The following is a 23950-nucleotide window of genomic DNA, read 5'->3' as shown; positions in this document are numbered from 1 at the left end:
ACGTTTTCTTATTACAGGTCTGGCTGACGGAAGACGAAAATCTGGACGACCTTTAATGAGACAATAGCTTGGTCACGATCATGAACCAAAAACGTCTCATTTGTTGTTACCAGAAGAAGAAGAAGAAGGTAATCACTCATTTATGTTGGACACACTGCAATCTGCCGATTAGCTGTTACGCATTTAGTAAACATGGCGGAAACTTCAAACAGGTAACGATTAATATCAATAAAATACGATTATTGTACTCTAATACATATTATTACATAGTTTCTGCGAATTTTAATGTTTTGTAAACTGTCTTCTATGGTGCAGAAAAAGGTTTAGCGTTTTTAAATTAAAAATTATTTCTTAAGAGCGACTGATAGTAAACGCCGAAAGGTGTTATGCGCGGTCGCGAAGTTTGAGTATTGATTGAGAATTGAGCCAATTCTGGCCCTACGTACCATGTATGTAAAGTCAACGATGGCAGACTGCTTCCAAAGCAACCTGCCCTGTTCGTAATATTTTAAAACATTAACTAGAGCTGCATATTCCATTTCCTTGTTCTGAGTTTGAGTTTTACATAACAGTTTAAAGAGGCAACTATTTATCCTTTACAAGTGTTACTACTTGAAAGGTGTACGTAGTGGATGTAATTACGTAAAGCCAGGTGAAGTAGAGTAGTTGCGGATGTTGATGTTTATATCATATATGCCAGCATTTAGTGGCTGTTGAAAGTAACTGCTGTATTCTTTTTCTAGGATACCACCTTTGGATGTATCTGTTACACCCAAATTCCTATGGCAGTCCAGTGTTATAAATAAAGTAAGTTTCTGTAACTTTAGGGGCCCCTAGTCTGAACAAGTCAAGGCCTTCTGCCACAACAACAATCTTGTTACCATAAGCATATTCAAAGTTATTATTTGAAAGGTACTGTTTACCATTTGTAGTTATGCAATTTGTATGCAGGGATGGTTTAACTTAGCACAGGATGATGACTTGTGCTTGTGCAAGCTTTTTTATAGGTTGGTTAGAAATATGGGGGAAAATTTGGTATTTACTAGATTCATCAGGTCTCTGGATTGAGGCCAGTAGCAGATTGTGAACACAATAATGAATGTGCAAGTTTTGTAAGAGGTGAAGATTTTATGACTAGCCAGGCATCTCAGGAAGGACTCTGTGCCATGTGCCATGGAGTTAGTTACGTTAAAGTGTGTAGCATACTTTTTTAAGTAGATATCACCATAATGCTGTTTTGGATTTTGGTACCATGTCAGTGTTAAAGTTAGCTCTGAAGATGTGAACAGTTTGTTTCTTTGAAATGTTGGCATCAACCCATGAATCTACATGGTGCCAAAACGTAGAAGAATAACTTAATCCTCAATGTCATGAAAACTTCAAATCTCATACACCATCATAGTGCCCCATAATGACTGCATGATGTCAAAAATGGTCTCCAAGCAACAAAAGATTATTGGAAATTTATCTCTTGTGCAGGTTAACATGGGTAGATGTACATATATTGGCTTTTATAAGTGTATGTTGGCAAAATATAATCAGATACTTAAAGTTTCAGTAGTTACTGGTTTCACTGAACGTGTTTTAAAAAATGTGTTTGGTATCTATAGTTAAGTAAAGATAAATTGACAGTAGGCTGATTGTTGAGTCAGATGTCTTTTTGTGTCTGAGACAGGTAAGAGAGGAATTTTATCTTATACCATTAAGTAACTGAAGACTACTACTGATAATTTACAAGTAGGCTCCTTGTTAAGACAAGATGTTTATGTGAGACTGATGTTATAATGTCATCTTATGTTTTGAGTCAATAAATTATTTAGACACGGGAATTAAAACGATAGCTTCTTTCAGTCTGTAAGTGTTGTATGACTGGGCCACTCGTATTGTAAGCACTTGCACAGACACAAAAGTTATGGATTAGGTCAGTATTTTACTTTCTTCTAAAAATAATTGTATATGTTTGTGTTTACATATTTAAAGCATTTTACGTGTAATTAAAATATATTTTTTAGAAGAATTAAATACTGGTGATAAGAGATGAGTGCATTGTGGCATGTTTTGAACAGCTTGCAACAATTTTGAACTTACCCATAAACATCATTGGCAGCAACTTTGTGGTATTTCACATCATCTCTCTTTTCAGAACTCATTTTCTTTGGATCAAAACATTGAAAATGCAGAAAGGAAAAAGGTAGTGAAATGTAGCACTCCAAGCTATCCTTCGCCCATTGATAGAATCCAATGTGGCAAGCACAAGCGTGCAGAAGCTCTGGGTTGGACTGGCTGGAGAAATTCTTCTTTTGAAGGAAACCAAAGTTTTCCTCGTTCCTCACGGCTGAAGCTGCGTAGAGACGAGATTTATCCAGATACCCCACCGCCACGAATGACTATGGAAAGAATCCGGGGTAGGTAAATTCTTTTTAGAAGTAGCTATTATATTGAATGACAAGTTGCCTGTGCCTAAAGCCACAAGCCTGTTGAGGCTTTTTCTTTTACACATTGCTTTTAAAAAATTTTATATTTTATGACATGTAAGACTAGTGCTTTCTGTTTCACTTATGTAAACTTACAGAGGATGTTTAACCTAAAACTGCCACGCATGATAATGCTTTCTCACAAGTGAGGTTTAAGTAGCTTGTGATAATTATTAATAGGTATGAACCTGACTTCCATCTCAACAGTAGTTATGATATGGTGAGAGAGAAACTCTTTGTTCTGTGTTTATTGCTTGTTATTGCTTAAGTTTCACACATTTTCACCTGTGTTGTCAGATGGTCTTATTTAATTTAGATTTGTTATATTACTATCTACAAATGTGTTGTGTGCATATGTATGGAATAACTATTAAAAGTCGCCTTTTTATGTATTAATTAGTCTGAGAAACAAACAATGAACACTCTTCTGAACATAGCTATGAACATTTGATGTAAAACGGGACACTTTCTGAACTTAAATATAAAAATAATACTGAAAAGGTGATGTGACAGTAATCAAACTGATATTAAGAATTGTACATAGCAGAACATATGTTAGAAAAATCACTAAATTAAAGACACGTAAAAATTACATTAAAAATTAATAATTTGATTTGAAATTTACTTAATGATAGCCTCAAATTCTCTGAATAAGACAATATGGGCATATAGAAATGAACATGCCTAGTCTGACATGAATCATTCTTGAAAATAAGGTGTAAAGAGCATCTCTGTAAGAAAAAATAAAGAGGAGTCAAAATTGACACTGTGTGTTTTTAACAGTGGCCACATGTATGTAAAGTTAGAGGAAATGGTTAAAAAAGATTTACTATGCAGAAAAGAGATGGACCATGGATAACAAAGAAAATGTCTGCACACATTTTTATAAAAATACAGGGATGGTTGATCAAAGAGCAAAGTTATGTAGAAACTGATAGCTTATTTGATTTAAGATTCTATATACATGTATGTAAAATTTACTTATTACTATGTAAGATTTGAGGTTATTACTTATTACTACTTGGTTTTGTGACAAATGTACCTGCATACAAGGACAAATATTACATTTCTCTGTCTGTAAATATCTCAGTTGATCAGATGTTATGTCTGAGTGTTTAGCACTCCTTTTTTATGTTTGTGAGGTCTCATGTTAAAACTAGAGACCCACTATCCCTGCTGTGGTTTTTCATGATTTTCCCCTGTCTTTCCAGGCAAATGCTGGGGTAGTTATTGAAATTAAGTCACAACTATTTCCTTCCAAATGAATTATTTATTAATTGTCTTATAATTTTACATTGTATAGTCTGAGCTATTGTCAGCATTGTTAAATAACCCGTAAATAAAATAAGGAGATAGCTCTGTCAACAGTAGACTGCTATATTTTTCTCTGTTATGAATTTTTGGCCTTAGTCAAGACAAGAGTCAAATGAAAGATCAATAGAACAAAAGAAACAAAGACATTTCTTTCTTTCTCTGATAAGTGGACATTATGAACATAGGAATGAAAATTTTCAAAGATGATTGAGTGTGTTTCTGTTTGTTGTAGGAGATGGGTTGAATACTTGTAGTTTCTCCTCCGGACGTGTGCGAGGCTCATTTTCAACAAGTCGTTTCTCAGATCTTGGAAACATGAAACCAATCCAATCATCCAATGACCTTGGCTCTAACATCAGATCTCTGCAAGGATTTAATGATTCTGCATGGTCCTTCAGCAGCAGCTTTGTTAGTGCTCTTGGAGGAGCTAGCAACAGTTTCCCGACAGCAGCCATGAACCCTAACAAAGCTGTATTTACTATTGACAACAAGTCATCCAAGGTAATGCTGTTTTCATAGAGTGAAATACAGATACAGAATTCATAACCATATGTTCATTGCTTTTTAATAATATTTTCACATAATCACATTATAGTAAACTCCTGATTATCTGGTTTGCAGATTATCTGTGCACATCTTTTTTTCTTACATAAATGCAGATGTGTGTACTTGAACTTTTGACATCTTTCTGTTTCCACATTGGAGGGGGTGGAGATGGTTGGTTTTGGAAAGGTCTACAGAAGATATGGTCAAATCGTTTTTTGGTTGTTTATGGTAGTATTGGCGGTGGGGTGGGGAGATTATTTCTAGTGCTCATGGTGGTGGAAAGAGGGGATGTTACAGGTGTAGTTGGTATTTTAAAATGTTACTGTCTTACCGTCATTTTTTTATGATGTATTGTTCATTAGATGAAAATAATAGTTAATGCTTGTGGATCCTGAAAATCTTAAGAAAATTATACTTACAGTATAACAGAAATTCATATTAACTGAAAAATTTGAGAACAGAGGATTGGTGACAGGATTAGATAAAAGTTATGGAGTAAGGATTGAGAGATTGCATTCTTTAAACTGTTCCTCAAAGTGTCAGTTGTGTCAAAAAAGTAATGTAATGTGTGAAGTTTTGTGAATGCACCAAACAAAATATTTAGATTATCTGTGTTTTTCAAAAATTTATGTGTTTTCTATATATTGTTGGCCTCAATAATTGTAAGTTTATTGTAATCTTCTGTAGCATTTTAGCCTGCAGTGTTGTTCTTATAGATGAACAATAATAGTATAAAAATTATATAGCTTACAAATGTGGAAATAATTTTGAAACTGCCAGACAGTAAAGATATTTTTTGCTTATATCACACAGTCTAATTTATTCCATGAAATAGAGTTCTTGCAAAAATGATTGTCACTCAGTTGGTAAAGAAATTTCCCATCTTTTATGGTATCTGAAGGAACATTATAATTTCTCACAGCAGTGAAGATGTTGATCTTGCCGTAAAAATTATGGTACCATGTGATCTTGCAGATGGTTACCAGTGTTTCGGAGGAATGCCAGAAGGCTAAAATCGACATTACCATCTTCATAAGAACCTGTTAGTGTACTTAATCTTGAGTCATTTCAGTTCAGTCTATAGTGTAAATATTTGTCTCCTATTTTCACCTTGACCCCCCAAGTGCAAATCACACAATTTTCAGATATTAATTAACATTAAATGATGTTAATCTTAGATCACTGAAGAATGGAACATCTGATTGTGGAAGTGTGGTTGTTTCTATAAAGAGTGAATAGTAACTTCATATCTCTGTAGTATGAGAAAATCTGATGAACTTAGAGTACTAATGTTGGTCTACAAATTCTCATCTCAGATACTGTTCTAAATGAAAGTAATTTCATATTATTTTCACTGTAGATCCTGGTTGTTAATGGTATGGCATGCAGTCTGCTGGGTTTCACACCAGAAGAGTTGTGTCAGATGAAACTGCACCAGCTGCTAAGTGGCCAGCACAAGACACAGCTCACTGCTCTATCTGAAGAACAACTTGATATCAGGGAAGGAAACATGGTCATCCTGAGTGGGAAAGTGGTCAGTATAGGTCATAATTACTTAATTACTGTCATTCCAGTCTTCTGGCAAAGGTAAGTAAACAACAGAAAGAAATGTTATAAGTTTTGATGAAAACACATGATTGTCACACATATCTTATTTGTTTGTGTTGCCCTACACCAATAGCTGTCCCTTTCAATGTTTCTTGATTCCAACAGAATAAATTGTTTTCATTTGGGTATTAAGCTAGTACCCGCTATGGTGGTCTAGCGGTTAGAATGCTGGCCTTGTAATCCTGGGGTCCAGGGTTCGATTCCCGGTGGTGCCTGAATTTATAACTTGTGTTGGGCAAGGCCGTGGTCTAGGCTTCCCCAGTTTTTCCATGGCATCCCAACAATTACTCCATACACACAGAAGAAGGCAATGGCAAACCACTTCTGTATCACCTGCCTAAAAAACATATATGAACAGGTCCCAGTCCGAGAAAAGGATGGAAGGATCCTGTTCATAATATGTTACCAACCTCCTGTAAAGGAAACGGCGTAATAAAAAGAAATTAAGCTAGTCTTGCATCATGTCTTCTCTTGGTTTATGTTAATTTTGGATGCAGTTTTATAAATGCTTATTATTTAGTTATCCCATGTATGTTGATCAATTTGACCCTTAATCTTATTACTGTGACATTTGGCTTTAGCTGAATCTCCATGTATTTCTATATACTATGAAATTCAGCTTTAGTCTGTGTTAAAGAATAATATTTTTCTTAAACTGTTATAGAACTTTACTTTGTGAGCTATAAAATACATTCTTGTTGGTCTGCATAGTGTTGCCATCAAGTGTGAGGAATTGGAAGTTCTATGAAAGTGTCACGTGGCTGTTGAAAATTTCATGATTCTGCAGCTTCCTACTGCTGATTGTGACCTCCTACTTTTATCTTGATTCATAGTCATTACTCACAACTACAACAAAGAGAAGACATAATGCCTATGGTTCTAGATGTATGGGACATTCTGTGTACTTACACCATTACCATACCATGAAGCTGAAGTGACATGTAGATAGACAAATAACTGAATCAATTGTTTGAAGTGATGAGATCTTTGCATGGGAAAATTCTTAATTCAAAACAGTGGTTTTTCTTGAAATATATTGTATGTTGCAACCATATAGTCTAGGCCAGCGTTTCTCAATCTGTGGTATGCGAGCCAATGTTGAGTGGTACACGAACTAAGTAAAAAAATCAAAAGATAATATTAACATAAATAATTTTCTCTGAACGCATTTGGTTAGTGGTACATTTAATGTGTTAAATTAAAATTAGTGGTACACCAGCAAAAAAGTGTGAGAACCCCTGGTCTAGGCTGTACATGTTTTTGTAAAAAATGTTTCACTGTTATAGGGAGTTAGTGGGAACAAATTACTGTCATTAAACTTTTCTTCTGGAGTCTCTCATTTAAGCATACAGAACTGCAGTGTTCCTCCAAATGCTATGGTTAACACTTGTCTAGAACATGCTTTTTTACAGTCTGTGGTGTTGGTTTTACAGATGGAAATGGTAACGAAGGATGAGAAAATTGTGCCTGTCTCACTCTGGTTGAGGAAGTTGGAGACAGAAGGCAGATGTCTAGCCGTGGCTGAACCTGTTGAGCGTAGAGTGGCTCAGGTATGCATACAGTAGAACTAAAATAGGGTGGTGTTTAATACTGTTGATACATTTCTCCATCCCTTGCAAATTATTGTTGTATGCTTATTATCAGAATATTAAATCTAATGTATGTCAAGTTTTATGATTGTTTATATTATTGTCTGCAGTGTTTATCATTTTGATTTATGAACTGGTGTTTTCTAGATGCCATAGACTTTTACTTGTCTTGCTCTTATCTAGAGCAGAAATATCATTATTAAACTGATGCCAAGGTGCTTATTGTAAAAGTGGTTGTTGAGATACAAATAGGTGTATATGAATAAATTATTGAGGAAGTGTTTTGATATATTAATTTTAGGGATCTTTTCTAGCTATCTCAGATTCAGATTCTTTTTATCCTTATTTATGTCTATAACCAAATGCTAATGAAAGGAAGAGACCACTTGGTAGACCTAGGCATAGGTAGGTGGACAATACTAAAATAGAATCTGGGGAAGTAGGGTTGTAGGGTGTTGACTGGATTGATCTGGCTCAGGGTAGAGCCCAGTGGTGGTCCTTTGTGAACAGGATAATGGGTGTTAGATTATGACTTATATGATTTGTAGTAAGGAATTATGTGTTATGCAGAGTTTTTTGCACAGAGTATTTATTTAATGTTATTTTAATGTTTTGCAGCTTGTTATGGACCAAACTGGCTGTATCATATCAGCTGATTCTGAGACATCCGTCATTTTCCAATATGAAGAAGATGACTTGGAAGAAGTGGACATAGCAATGTTGATACCTGCTATCAAGCTACCTGGTAGTGAAGAACCTTTAAATAAGGTAACCTAAACTGCATAAGCAGTCACTGTTATCACTGAAGTGTCTTAAATTCCTTCTTTTTCATGTTTCTGGTCGTTGACTATAATACAGAGGGGCCCAAAAAAATGTATACACACTTTAATAGATGTTATCTATGGACTTTTTTCGAAGTTGAATCGAATTACGGTAGCAATGTGTAGTATGATGTTCCCTCAAAAGATGTCGTTAATCACATTAATGCTAGAGTCACCATGCGACCGACAAGACAGTCAAGAAATTGAAATGTCGTGCGCAGCAATCCCAGTGGACACTTTGGCCAACGTTGCTCAAGCTGTAGTTCGCCGAAATCAGAAGTGTCTGGACACTAATGGTGACCACTTTGAGCACCTGTTGTAATTGTAGAAGTCAAACATGACTTATAGTCATCCCTTGATGTCTGTATAAATTTAGTATTAAATTTTTTATAAAGGTTTTTGTTTTGTTGAAGTGTGTATACATTTTTTTGGGCCCCTCTGTAGTTGTAAATTGTGCAGAATTCTACGTATCAGGAATTTAATAAATTAATATGCATGTGCTCCTTAAATTTTTTTCTGTAATTGAGTATCATCCTATATATCTAGGCTGTCTTATGGTCAGGTATGTACGGTATGTTGATTTTCAGTTCAGGTATTCTCAGCACTGTGTCTCACATTGAAACAATTACATTTATGGCTTAGGATGTGAAGAAGCAGAAAGCTACTGGTCGGACGAGGGATGGAGCTACCTTCCCCCTGTGCTTGAAAATCAATGAGCAGATGTCAGAAGATAAGAGCATGGATAATGCTACAAATGTTCTGTACTCAGTTGTGATTTGGGTGAGTACCACAAATTGTTGCAGTTTTGAGTTTCAAGAAATGTGACATTTCTGTTGAAGATACAAAAACAGTGATGCATCATTTTAGGCTTTTTAGGCTGTTTTCTGGTGGTTCATTTAAAATTGCCATGTTAACTGCATATGGTATGCAGCTTCAGATCATAGGATGATTGTAAACAGTGAATTGGGAAGGAACTGGTCATTACTTAATAAAGGATGCTATACCATAATTTACATGGAGAAACTGAGTAACATACAAAAACTTTGATCGAGAATAGTAGGACGATTGTGAATGATAAATTGAGAAAGATGTGAAGGAAGCAGGCAGAACCTCTTTCAACGTACTGTACTAATTCCAGAATTTTCCTGGAGAACTAATGAAATTTATAAAAAAATCAGACAGATTAGCCTGCATTTGTGTCTAATTTATGACATGCAGGTGAATATTTGTTAATTCAAGCTGACTGAGATATTTTGCTTCACTAGCACCAAAGGGCTAACAAGCGTTAATGAGTGTGTAATTGAAATGTGTTTCATTGTCTTTTGCAGGTATTTGCCAACATGAGTGGACTTGTAGTCATTACTGAAGAAGGTTTAATTGAAAGTTGTAATCACCACTTCACACACATGATGTTTGGTTATCCGCAGTCTGTGTTGTTGGGACAGGTATAGTGCCAAATTTGCAGCCACCAGTATATATCTTAAAATAATGCATCTCGTTTCTAGTGTCACCTGAAGTGATCCTTGTTTTGCCTTTGTTCCTATAGAGAATCACTACCATTATACCAAATTTCTGTGAAGACCTGGAATACTTGGGTGATACTACTGTGACTTTACATCAGTTTGATTTGAACAAGACAGATGATGATAATGACAACAGTAATTATGATTCTGCCTTGGAGAACACAGAGCACGATAAATCGAAGAACAGTAGAAAAGAGACTGCAACTGTTGAACTTGATAGGTCAAGCAAGATGGTGGAAAGTTTGGGAGTGGAATTGCTGGCCAAAGGAGAATGTTGCTGTACCAATGTAACTGCAAATAATTCATTAGCTTCAGTTGGTGAAATTTTGGATTCAGTGAACAGACTGAATTTTGGATGTATCAAGGACAATACTAGGTAAGTATTTTGCCAGCAAAGTTTATGAAGATTATTTTTAAATCTGAGTGTATATTATAGTCTGTACAATATGTAGCTGACGGATTGGTTAGAAACTGTTGAATCAAATGTAGTGTTTGGAAAGTATGGGGTAAACATGGACAGATCATTGCACAACAGCATTTTATTTGTATCAGTGTATTTGCTGTAATCTTAAGAAGGAGCCAGTTTGTTAAATAAATTTAATTTTGCTTAGTTTGTTTGTTTAATTTATATTGATATGTGTCAGTCAAGCTCTGGCCGTGTTCACCTAACGTATTTGCTGCCTGTTTATTGTAAAGAGGAATTATACTGTTCTGCCTTGTTTCCAGCAGTGCACACTTAATAAGTCAAATATTTCTATTTATTCTTTAATTTTCAGCAGTAGTTTGTCTCTGTACTGCAGTGATGAATCAGTGAAGCAGGGCTCCATCTTTACAATCGGTACATCATCTGTTGGTAAACAGAGTTCACCTTCAGAGCATTATGAAAGCAGTAATGCAAAAACTTTACCTCCTAAGTCATTAAATATTGTGGCTAGTAATGCAGTTTTAGACATTGAAAATGGCAGCGAGAATGGGGAATTGACACCAATTGTTTCGCCACAAAATGACTTTGTTGATTATGATGACAACTTTGAAACTGCCTCAGATGGTGAAGATGATGATGAAAGCAGTATAGAAGTTATTGAGGATGGTGAAGCTGAAGGTGATCTTCCTGTTAATAAACTCAAAAGTAATAAGTTAGAAAGTATAAATTTGCCTTTGAAATCATTTTCTGGACATAATTTACAAGACTCTACAAACAGAAGTGATGTAGTGGTTGAAGTTTTAGGTATTCACGATAATTCAGATGCAAGTGGGTCTGACAAGGAAAATAAATTGGAAACAAGTGAAGGATATGGAAAAGACAGAAACTCTGAGAGTGGTGTTAAATATTATGAACAGAAAGAAACAGGATCTTTGGGGGTTATAAAATTTGATGATGCAGATGAGTTGAGTGCAATTCCAGATTCAGCTGATTTTGTGGATGAAGATAATTTGGATCACACAGGTCAAGTTATGCTTATGTCCTCTACTCCTGCAATTGGTAAAAGACTGGCAAGAAAGGGATTGTCAAAGGATTTGGATAACAAAGGCGAAGCAGGAACTCTCAAGAAGTTTGTAGATGGAAGTTATGTTGGATTTGGAAGGCATCGTGATGGCTCCAGTTTAGGTGAGATTAAGAATGGTTTGCCTTTTTCTCTGCAATGACATTTTCACAGTTATTTTCAAAGTTTTTAGCATACTTATTGTACTGTCATGTTCATCTGTATGTATCTTTTCCAAATAACTTTAGAATGAGTGGATGAATTTCTCTATGAACTTGATGTGAGTATCATGCTGTTAGAAGCTACCATCTTCATATTTTTTTAATTTCCTGTCATTGGTAGAAACATTGTGGTGGCAGTGAAACTTCTGAGAAGGGAGAGACATTATTATTCTGTACTGTAAGTCCCTGAACACTTATATGATGCAGTATTTAATAAGGTCACATTTTACCTTATTTTCTTAAGGAAAACAAGGATTTCATGCCCATACTAGTTAACTACATTCAGTTAGTGGCTGTGATGTAATAAATATTATTTTGTAAATATGGTACAATTATCACTCATGATTTTTTATTTAGTTTTCATGGTGCATTTTAACACTCATGTGTCATCACTTACATGTGTGACATTAATCTCTATCAAAGATGGCTGTCTTCTGGGTTGTTGTGTCATGTAGTTTTGTAGAAGTTTACTGACATTTCTGAGGCTTTTGCTGACTCAATTATCAGGGTGCATCAATCCAGAAGACACCTATCTTTATACACTGCCATGAGAACCTGAAAACTCACATTATTCTTTATTTTATGGGAAATAAGGGGACTTAAATTTCCGTAGTACCAGCCAGAGTGTAAGTTTGGGATTAATGATTTAACAATATGCTAGTACGATGCACGGCCAGCTGGAATGTATAAGCTGCAACACATTGTCAGTGAAGATTATAAGTCCACTTGATGGACATTCATATAAGTGGAACTTCTGATGCTGAAATATCAGCATTAAAATATATATTTGAAGGACAGGTGAAAAGTTATATGCCTTACAGTATTTCTTATGTGCAAGGAGTTAACAGAATGCATGGTTTTCCTTCAGATATTGTGTATCGAGTACGTGGTATGGCACTGTCCTGTGGAAGACTTGTGTATTGTGTTTGGGTGTCAAGAGACCCTGAAGAGATGGGGGAAGGAGGTCGATATTGTGGTGGGAACCTTACGCTAACATCCAGTTTCAACAGCACTGTAGACAACTCTCTGGGGCAGGTAAAGCTTGTATGCCATACCATTTAACTCGTATTTTGACTGAAATTTATGGTGTATACAATACAGAGATGAAATGGCATATCAACACATTGTATATGAGTTACCTATGTTCATTCTTATAATTTAAATGCCATTCATTATTGACTGGATATGAAAATTATTTTATTTTGTTCTGAGGTACTTTTATGACATCATTTCAGTTCAGAATAGTTTGTGTATATGGTCTAGACATGGATGATTATTTCAGTTTACTTTTCTTTTGTTGGATGTTTTTTAACTTCTTCACTGTTGTAGCATTCAAACACAGGATGACATGGGTGTTATTCTTGTGTACTGTGTGAGCCAAGGAACCATTTATTCTTCTGTTTATAACTGTTCAGGAAGGGGAAGTGTCCATCTATCTTGGCCTCCATAATTTACTTGCAGTGTGTGTGATATAGGTCTTTTAATGAGAATGTTGTACCAATTTTTATAAATATTCCATTAATAGGTAAATAAATTTGATAAAGATGTGAATTAGGTTACTCACAACAAATTTACAAAGGAGTTTTGGATGATTTTTATGTCTGTAGGCGATCCGCTCATGTGCTCAGAGCAATGTGATTCTGCAGCAACAAAGTACTCAGCCAGGATCTGTATCAGTACTAAGTCAGTGTGATGATGATCACACATGCGGAGATTATGGGGAACACTACACGACACTTCAGCAGATAGGCAAAGGAGCATTTGGGTATGTGAAGATGGCATTCCGTAATGAGGATGGCTTGCTGGTATGTATTATTTTCTGAATTATTGTGTTCTGTTGAACTGCCATTAGTCAAGAATTTTTTTTACATAATAATAAAATTGCATACTCATGGTAGTTGATCATGAACAGGAAAATGATATTTTTTAATGTAATGGGTTTTCTCTTTCTTTCTAAATTCACATGTTTATATTGTTTCATTTGTATTCAGGTAATAACAAAGTTTATTCAGAAGCACAAAGTTCATCAGCAGTCATGGGTTGAAGATCCCACACTCGGAAGAAAAGTTCCGCTTGAAATTAGTCTCTTGACCACACTGAAACACCCCAATATTGTAAGTATTGGGATTCTTATATTGCTATATTATTTTATGGCATGGTGCTTAAGTTCAGTGACAACTTTAGGTTTGTGCTTTTCATTTATATTGTTTATAATTTATTTATACATTTTCAGGTATAGCAAATGTGAACTGTACATAATGGACTGTTTTGTGTTGTACTGTGTTTCAAGAATAAATTATATTTTTGTTGCTTTCCTGTCTCCAAAGGGTTATGTTCTCCAGACATGCTACCCCAATTTATGCAGTAATTGCATTGCTGGAAAGAGCTGTGTAAAATGAGCACGTGTTAATTGGATGTGCTACTGAAAATCCGTTATGATTATATGTCTGCATGACACAAGTCTCATTGTGGGAGATCACGGTTTATGACCTCTGATATGAGGCAGAGTGAGGGGTGTGGATATGAAATCTGCATCACATGTAACTGGGGAGTGTTCCTAAGAAAGAAAACTTTTAGGATTTGAGGTTTTCATGCCAGTGAGTTTGAGTATGGTTGTCTTGCTGCCTCCATCCTGATGATGTAGGGAGCAAGGAATCCTGAAACATTGAAAAGTCCTACCAGACTACACATTGCTATAACCCAGAAGACAGCCATGAGTGAAAACCATGTTTATATATGAACTGAAGATGCATAACTCGGCATTTACGTGTAAAAGACAAGCTGATGTTGATTAATTTCAAACGAAGTGTATATTTTTTTCTTATACTGTTATAGGTTCAAGTTTTGGATGTGTTTGAGAATGTAAAGTTCTTTCAACTTGTGATGGAAAAACATGGTGCTGGTATGGATCTGTTTGAATTTATTGATAGGAAACCTTACTTGGATGAGACTCTTAATAGTTACATCTTCAGACAGGTAATGACAAATTTTTCATCCATTTCTGATAAATGTGTTCCATATATACTGTAAGAGGATGATTAAAAGAGAGGGGGGGGAATTAATCACACAATGAACAATATATATTGGTTTATTTAACAGCTCTTCATCACTGTGTAACATCTTTAGTTACTGAATATAATGGTATTAATTTGTAGATTTATATTTGAAATATGCCATGTTGCACTGATATTCTGTTCTGTCTTCCAGATTGTCTCTGCAGTAGACTACCTCCATTCCTTACAGATACTTCATCGAGATATCAAAGATGAGAATGTGATCATTAATGAAAGGTTTCATGCAAAACTAATAGATTTTGGTTCAGCAACTTTTATGAGTGAAGGCCGACTCTTCTCTACATTTTATGGCACCGTAGAATACTGCAGTCCTGAAGTGCTAGCTGGGAACAAGTATGTGTAATAAGATTTATACATTTAGAAGCAGTGAAATGAAAATATGTTGGATAATTAAGTGATGGGATCCCTAAATATATTATATATTTTTCATTTCTACTTTAGTCACATAAACAATTGATGCATAATTGTATTATTACATTATATTTTACTATAATGTTAAAGAAATTAATAGAAACAAAATTTTCTTTTATGTTTATAATTATTAACTGAGTTGCTGCTGTATGTGTGTGTTTGCGCGCATGCGCATGTGTGTATGTATATATAAATCTATGGGCCAAGTGGCCATGGCTAAATAGACCATCAGAAACCTTTTTTGATTGGTAAAACAAATGCTTCCGTTGAATGTCTGTCAGACATTTAAATGCAGCAATCTCTCACCTAGTACAGATTTAAAGTACTGTTTCTGTGGTTTGGGATTTGTATCTAGTTTTTCTAACTATTTTTGGTTTTATGCATCCGTGATCTTTAATTTGTATACATACGTAGAAGTTCAGTGGCTTTAACATCAAGAATTCCACATTTACCATTTCTGTGTGTCATCTTGTGATGCTTTCGTATTTTTAAGTCTACTGTTATTTAGCTGACATATCTTTTGATTTTAATGAAGGAACAGCTGACTTGATTAAACTTTGATGAATGTCCAACCACCACACAGTGAATGAATATAGGGGATTACAAGTAATTCTCTATGGATTATTAATCTTGATATTTGGCAGAAATTATTGATTACCTTCATACTCTGGCTGCTTTTTCTCCTGAGATGGAGCTCATGGTACACATTGAATAAGAGAGACTGAGGGTTATGATCCAGACTTTTGTCATGCAACCAGAGTAAGCCATGGAAGAAAGACCACCGAGCTGTAATGTTGTGAGCCGTCTTTGACGGTGACAGAGCTAATTTGCTTGTGTGGCAGAATAAATGTGTTAAAGTAACTGTTATTTCTATTATGTACTGTGTTCATACTTTCATATTTCCTGCAGATATGAAGGTCCAGAGTTGGAGATGTGGTCACTAGGAGTTACACTTTATGTGATGACATTTGGAGAGAACCCATTCTTTGATGTGGAAGAGATCATGAGGGCTGAACTGCATCCTCCATGCAAGGTGTCAGATGGTAATGATTTTTTATATGGAACATTTGTGAAATATAGCAACTTTTGGGCAGGGTGTAATTTAATGACTGTGAACCATTGCTATGCAGAGTTGATCGAGTTGCTACACTGGATGCTAGCAAAGGACCCACAGGATCGCTGTAAGGTGCAGCAGCTGGTAGGTCATCACTGGGTCAACCTGGATGTGGATATGAGTAGCTACTGCTTTCAGGATGTTGTATCATGTCGTAAGTATTTATATGTTGATGCTCTCCTTATACCCATATAAAGCAAAAGATAAAGAAACACCATCTGTCCTGTCTTTTGTGGTATTTATCTTTTGTTCTTGGTGAATGCTAGGATAGTACCTTGATATAAGTCATGTCTGCATTCTTTCCAGTGATTCTAAGTAAATTTCTCATCTCATTTGACAGTATGTAACTCCCTCAGTTGATAAAACATTTATCAATGAACTACAAGTACAAGATGGTACAAAATTTCTTGATTTATATTAAGAGATCATAAAAGAAATCAAGGCATTTGGACTTGAATGTAAGGAATAAATTTGAATGGTACTGTCATGATAATATAGCTAAATGAAGTTGAAGTACTGCCTATAGAATATAGAAAAAAACTTCATTGATTGGCCAAGAACAAAATGACTGGGGCAGGACTTTCGTACTAAATCAACTGAACTGGCCAGCAGGTCTGCTACATGGTGTAGATATTAGTGATATCTGAGAGTCAGCATAAATCACACATATTGTATACTTCCAGATCCTCAGGAAGCGCATCCACCTGTTTACTATGCTGAGTACAGGTGCGACTCAGCTAATGACTCTCTGTCAAACCATTTTCCCATTACGGAATCATCTTCAGCCATGCTGTCAAACAATAATGGGGATTCCAATCCAGATGACCGAACTGTTGGCAGTTCCAACTCACTTGGGAGTCTCACGACTGTTGAAAACTTTGAGACTGAGGAAGATCTGCATGGTCAGCACCAAGGACATGGTAAGTGGTGTACAAGGGAACTCGTATGCCCTCTGTTTGCAGAAAGAAAATATGTTTTTTGATTGTATAATGACATAAAGTTTGCAGAACAAGAACCAGCAGTGGGACTTTGGCAGATGAATGTCAAATACTTATTTCACGTGTGTGCATTACTGGTTTCAAAAGAAGTTTTGGTAGTCTTACTACAGTGGGTGTTCTAGTGTGTGGCTGTACATAAAAATTGAGACTGATTTTTAAGATTGATTTATGAGCACTGTTTTGAGCCTAGTTAACCACAAGGCTAATATTGCAATGGTTTGTCTCCTTTCGAAATAGTTGCTTTACAGGCATACTTTGACCCTGACATACATATCTATGTTGTGCATGTGTTTTATATGTGTACATAGACAGACACAAAATTTTCATTGAGAAAAATGGAGGTTGCAGAAGTGTGTTTTCACAGATTGGCCACAGAATGCAGAATGATGCATAGTAGCTCTATTGAAGATAAGAATGGGGAATAACAAAACTACCAAGAGAAATAGCTAGACCAGTTGGGGATAATGTCTGAAAATTAAATCCCAAATATGCTGTATCAGTATAAATCGAAGGATAGAATATGTCAAGAATGCTCGAATAAAAGTCGAATGTAACAGTTTTAATTCTTGTAATCAGAACAAGACAAGATGGTGGTGGTGGTGACCATCATATTCTTATTTAATGGAACATTCTTTGTATTTGCATTGCATCCATGTTACACTACTTCTTGTCGTAACTAATTTCATGGAACAAGAGTCCTTGAAAGGGTAATAATTATTCAGCTGCTCAAATTCCCTATCTTTTATGGAACCTGAACTACAAAAATCTCTCTATACATCACATAAGTTTTATCTGGCTTTATGTAAACAAAAAGAAAGCTCCATCAGTCCCCTTCGTTGGGATTTAAATTTCCTGCTGCTCGTTTAATGCTAGGTATTTAAATTTGCAGTGATTCCAATTTCCTGGTATTTGTTTATGCCAGTTCTTCTTTTCAATTATTTGCTATAAAACACTTTGTGAGATTCACATGGAATTTGCTTTAAAGATCAAACATTAGTATTCTCATGACTTCTATTTGGTGACAACATGATATATAAAGACTGGATCATTTGAAATTGAGAGCTTGCTTTGATGTCACCTGGAATGAATGATGTTTTGCCTCACGAGTCAGATTTGGTATTCAAATGCAAGGGTTTAGGCTGATGCTAGTATGTTGCATTTGAGGTTGAGTGGTGGGGCTTCGAATTGTGAAGTCTGTGTTTGTGGTAGTGAATCTTGGAAGGAATTTTAATTTTTGTTTACATGGTATATAACTAAGTGTCTTTCCTGTTATTGCCTGATTTAGAATTAAGACAAGAGAAAATGGAATATTCTACTATTAATGGACATGCCTCAGTTTCTTTATCAGCTAAAGTCACACCTGGCAAGGTGACCCACTGTCAAGAGGAGGAGGAGCTGGTGGACTGTACAAACCAACCGCAGGTTACTGCAGACGATAACATTAGTGTTGCTTCAGCTGAAGCCACAAATTCCTGCATGCCTGCAAATGAATTGCTTCAAGAAGACATGTGGGACCAAGATTGCTATTATGATGAGCAAGACAGCTTCTCATGAGAACGAGTGATGTTTGTTATGGCAACAACACCATTTTAATTGAAGAACTAATTCTTGTAGCAGTTCCTTGTTATCTCATTAATAGTTGAAGGAAGGAATGATAAGTTATTCTGTATTTTAAGATCTTTTTTCTGTATTATGACCAGATATTTTTAAGAACAAGTATTTCCTTAACAATGGATTTAAAAATTTATTTTTCTGAATGAATGGAATAAGCATCCCTTTATTTGTAGTATATCATATGTCATGTTTGTTTTCAGCAGGTCTGTTTAAAATCTCACAGAAATGTATTACTTTAAGATATTTGTCATTATGCTAAAGGAAAGGTAGCTGATTGATAGTTTGAATATTGTCATATGTAATTTGGTTCAGTTTCCAAATTTCATCACTTTCTGAAGCAGTGGAAAGTTATAATTGATTGGGTTTTGTCAATAGATGCCAGAGTCTCTCAAGTAATTGTCTCCCTCCGTTAGGAAGAAGAGATATATTTTTATCCTTAGTGAGTTGCAACCCATCGCTTCATTCATTGGGAAGTTGCTTTGTCAGTTCCAAGCTTGATGTTCATTTGAAATTCACTAAGCATATTAATTCATGTTAATTTTTTTTGTCACATTATATGAAATTACTTTGATTTTAGCAGAGCTGGGCTTTAATGAAAATACAATGTATATCACTTCATTTTTCAGTGATATACTTTTCAGTAGGTTTGTTTTGGGAACTCTTGGTTCAGTTTAAGGAGTTCATGCCAGTTCAGTTTTCTTTTACCGTAGGCCTTTGTTTACACTAAACCTATCAGTGAAATTGTATTTGTTACAGTGTCATGATGAGAACGTACTACTTTGCACATCCTGCCTTGTTGATATTCTGAATAGGGTCATTAACTGTGTAGTAATGAATCTCTTGATTATTTTCAAAAGAGAGGAACATTGTTATTTGCTCAGTTTTTGTAAATATTTATAGTATGCGAGAGAGAAAATTACAGCCTGCATATGTGAAACAAAATTATTTGGCCCCAAACAAATCATATATTTAAAAAATGTCAAGAGTTTTTACAAGGAACTTGAAATAACTATCTGGTCTGTTCGTTTGGAGCCAGACAGAATTTTTCTTGCTGTCATCTACAGTCTCCATAAGGGTCTCCTAATATGACCTTCACTCAGAGAAGTTATGTGGTTGATTACAGAAAGCTGTAATCCTTTATGTTTATTTTGCAAGCTTTATGTTTTGTTTTTTGCAAATGTCTTTGTTTTATTTAAAATGTCAATTTCTTAGAAATACTGGTGTCCGAAGAACATATTATAACTAGCCATTATTAAAATAAACACTGCAAGAGTACTCCATACTATTAGTAATTGGTGTAATTATGTGAGTACCTGTGTGTCCTCACAAATTCATTATTTTGGTGCCAAAAATAGGTACACTAGTATTTTACAAATTAGAGGTTGCATTTTTTGTAATTATGTGGTTATTATTTTAGAAACAAGATGAATGGATGTGGGGTGTCATTTCTGCATGTAATGCATATAACATGACTGAAGTTACGCAAATTGAATTGTAATCTGTCTTGTTTATGTTATGTTTTTGTTACAAAGTTACACGAATGTTCAGTTGTAGTTCTGTGACTTCTGTTTCTTGTATTTTGTTTCCATAAGAGTTCTTTTTTTGTATAAATAGGACTGTGGTGAGTTTAAGACTACAAGAGGTGGCAGGTTGTAATGTTTCATAAGTCACTGGTTTCCAAATTGTGGTTTAGGTCCACTTTATTTAGGATTGTTATATATGCTGATTGAAAGTAAGATACAACCTTTGTTCTTGTGTTGACAATTAGAGAAATTTTCTGCAGCTTCCTATAAATATAGAGTTTTAAAAAAATATATTTTGTTTTGCCCATTCTGAATGTGAAGAGATATTAGATTATGTTTTTGGCGTGGTCATATCTAAAAATAAATTCTGCCATTAAATGCAACTATTGATGTGGGAATTACATTAATTTCAATTAGTGAGTGAAAATTCTGTTTGTGATGAGTCTTGGTTGGTAAGTTCACCCGCATTGTTATTAAACTTGTGCGTACGTACATTTTTAAACTTGCAAAGACTCGGTTCCTGTTTAAAATCTAGCGACTCAGTGTTATGTGTTGAGTCTTTCTTTGGTTGTGAGACTTCTGAACCATTTCAAGAAAGAAGTTGTAGTAGAGCCTATTCTTCACAAATATTACTACAGGGAAACTGCATAAAACTTTTCATAACCAAATGTTCGTTTTATTCAGCCACGCCAAGGTTTCTTATTTTCTAAAACCAAGATACAGTTGAGTTGCTATGAAATTTAAATCCTAAATTTGTATTTTCTTTTTTTGCAGTCTGTCCTACACTATAAGAACCTGCTTCCCTTCTAGAATTCAACAATACGCAGCAATATTTATGTAAATACAAAGGTATATATTGTGTTTTGTATAATTTCAGCTACATTGGTATTTCCAGATGGTAACAGTCAAGAAATTTGTTTCAGCTAAATATTTAATTCTAATATTTTATTTAAGAAACGTAATGTTTTATTACACTGTTGTATAATACTTGATTTTGATTTAAGGGGTTTATTTTATAATATCTGGAACTCCTGTTATCATTCTTATCCAATTCTGTGTTTACTAGGTAGAATATGCCATGAATCCTGTTGCCAAGGGTACTACTGTTTGATGCCAATTAATTCAGGAATTAATAGTGTTAATGGGAATGTTCATGACATTTCATTTGTAGTTGTGGTTATGTTTCAGTACCTTTACTATATGAAGTTGCGTAATTTATATTGCAATAATAGCATGGACTGATTTAATGTGATGACTAGAAAAGTTCTGGAGAGAGTATTTTAAATTGGGTGTTTGTGATACGATTATAAATTTTTCCACAAAAATCCATTTTTTTTAATTTATGGATGTTATTTGAACAATGCAAGATAAGTTTGGACAACAGCTGGTAAAGATAATGAAGAATTTACAAAAGGAGTTTAGATTTGTATTTATTTGTGAAAGGACTTGATAAAAACAATTTAAATAAGTAGGTGAGAAATAAAGTAATACTTATTTAAGCAGTTCTAAACAAAATATAAATTACAAACAACCATAAATTATGACTAAGAATTGAAAATTGAGGGGAGAAACAATTGAGGCACAATTAGATGATTGTCTTTTACATGGCGGTCGTTATGAACAAATTTTTATCTGAAACTTTATATTCAGATTCTTATAGTGTTAAAAAAAATTCTTAAGACATTTTCATGCCACAAGAGAAAGTATTGCTAACATTGGCTCATTAGCATGAGTTCCAAAAACGTGAAGTTTTATGATGTATTCCAGATGGTGTATTTTACCGGATTCAGCAGTGAACAAAAATCAGAAAACTCAAAATTGTGACAGTTGTTTTGGAATTTATAGCAAAATTTTTGTGTCTCTTTCTCTGACTTACATTCTCTGAGATATAGAGGGTGGTGGCTGTCAGCATCAAAACCAGAAAATTTTGAATTATAAAACTACTTGCTAACAACTTCACATTGTATGGTAAATAACAACAAAGAATATGTGTCAGTATGAGACAACCAGTCAACTGAAAATGGGGAGTAGTGCAGACTTCCAAATTTTCATATTAAATAATACCTCAAACATTGGACAGTGCCCACTAAAATTTTATTGTGGCCTAACGTGATTTGTTGTTTACATTTTCAATATTGATTGAAGTAAAGGATTTGTTAAATTGTTGAACTGGTATTTTTGTGTTGGCTTTATGGTGGTACCCCTGATTTACAGGATGATTGGCGTACAGTAAAGTGCCTTTGAAGGATGTTCTGTGTTTGTGCAGTGTTATTGATGTAAGTGCGGGGGAAACGAAGATGTGTCGAGACATTGTACAGTTAGATCTGATGTAAAGACCTTTAATTATTCTTATGTTAAAAAATTTTACTTTAAAATTGGATATTGTAGTTAAATTGTTTATTCTTTACCTATACGTCCTAAAAGATCCTTAAGATGTTCTTAGCAGAATAAGAGTTTGAATGTGTGTAGAAAATAGTTGTGCACAAAAGCATTGTTTCATTAATTTTGACAGTAATAACTGTGCAAATTTAAACTCCCATCTTAGTACATGGACACGACTTGTCCTTGTTTTTGCACACTTGTGAATCATTTCATTGCTAGAGAATTAACTACATTTTTAATCAAAACCCAGAGCAAATATGAACAGGAATTTTAAATTCAAAGTTGGAACTTTGATTTAACTGGACTGCTTGAAAAAATGAATGCAAATCAGAACAGAAACAATAAATGCAAAACATATGTGATGTGAATTAAACTGAATTTCTGATGAGACTGAGTAAGATCGAGTCAGTGTTGATACTTAGTAACGCTGGGGAGACTCAAATCTGGTACCTACAGCATACAAGCCTAAGCATTACCAGTACACTGCCTTACTTCGAAATGTTATTAGACTATAACAAATATTTTAAACTAGATAAAACTAGCTTTACGAAGCACAGGGTCGTGCATATTTTGAATATGTCACCGCATATTTAAATTGCTCATACGTAAATTGGCACATCCTTTCTGGTGGTGTTTTTCGTACATTAGGTACGGAATTGACGATAATGAAGGTGAAGCCATGATGTGCATGTATAATTTGAATAAAGCGGGCTTGCGTACAGTGGGTGTGGTGGTACCAAAATAAAATAAACAGAATTGTACAAGAAAAATCAAAGGTTAAAGAGAATTTAGGAGACCTAGAAGTAGCTGGAAGGATAATACTAAATGAATCTTAAAAAGGGCAGGGCTGGATTCCTTTGACTCAATGTATGGTCCAATAGGTGGCTCTTGTGAAGACGGTAAAAGGCGGAGAACTTCTTGGTCAGCTGAGCGAAAAAGTTTGCTTTTCAAGGACTGTGCTCCAAGTACGTAGATCAACTACCTACCTGTGAAATTGTATTATTTACCAATAATTATGAGAAAACTGCATTACAATTCACGAGTTTTTGTTGATAGCATGTTATATGCTCCTAGCCACTGCTTTCGGTCCCATTGACTTCATAAATGCACGCAGTGTTTACTTTAATTTAAAATGTTTAAATTATCAGGAATTGTGGGTGGGAAAGTTTACGCCGATTTAGTTAGCTTCTGGGTTGTGGAGGGTGGGGGTGGGACAGTCAGCATTGGTAGAGTCTGCGTGCTCCCTTTTAGTAC

General features: G+C 34.9%; 1 protein-coding gene across 4 annotated transcripts; it reads left to right on the top strand.

Moving 5' to 3' along the window:
• Positions 1–84: 84 nt before the first annotated feature.
• Positions 85–22694, top strand: Pask (PAS domain containing serine/threonine kinase). 4 transcript variants are annotated; one of them, XM_022076514.2, is made up of 20 exons: positions 85–212; positions 744–807; positions 2144–2405; positions 4021–4289; positions 5695–5868; positions 7376–7492; positions 8150–8299; positions 8995–9132; positions 9681–9797; positions 9899–10251; positions 10655–11484; positions 12449–12615; positions 13188–13385; positions 13572–13694; positions 14416–14556; positions 14788–14987; positions 15975–16108; positions 16196–16333; positions 16863–17099; positions 18463–22694. In XM_022076514.2, exons 1-20 carry the CDS (start codon positions 193–195, stop codon positions 18729–18731), a joined length of 4101 nt encoding a protein of 1366 aa, XP_021932206.1. In that variant the 5' UTR covers positions 85–192; the 3' UTR covers positions 18732–22694. The 4 variants fall into 4 exon arrangements, with proteins under 4 accessions (XP_021932206.1, XP_021932222.1, XP_021932212.1 ...); XM_022076530.2 differs by having other exon boundaries at positions 86–212; positions 10652–11484; positions 21089–22694; XM_022076520.2 differs by having other exon boundaries at positions 86–212; positions 10652–11484; positions 18514–22694.
• Positions 22695–23950: the final 1256 nt, after the last annotated feature.

Source organism: Zootermopsis nevadensis, unplaced genomic scaffold (genome assembly GCF_977971745.1).
Source record: "Zootermopsis nevadensis isolate Lab colony 2312 unplaced genomic scaffold, Znev_1.0 Znev_ptg000017l, whole genome shotgun sequence".
NCBI classification, from domain to species: Eukaryota; Metazoa; Arthropoda; class Insecta; order Blattodea; family Termopsidae; genus Zootermopsis; species Zootermopsis nevadensis.
This window is presented reverse-complemented; position numbering and strand designations above follow the sequence as displayed.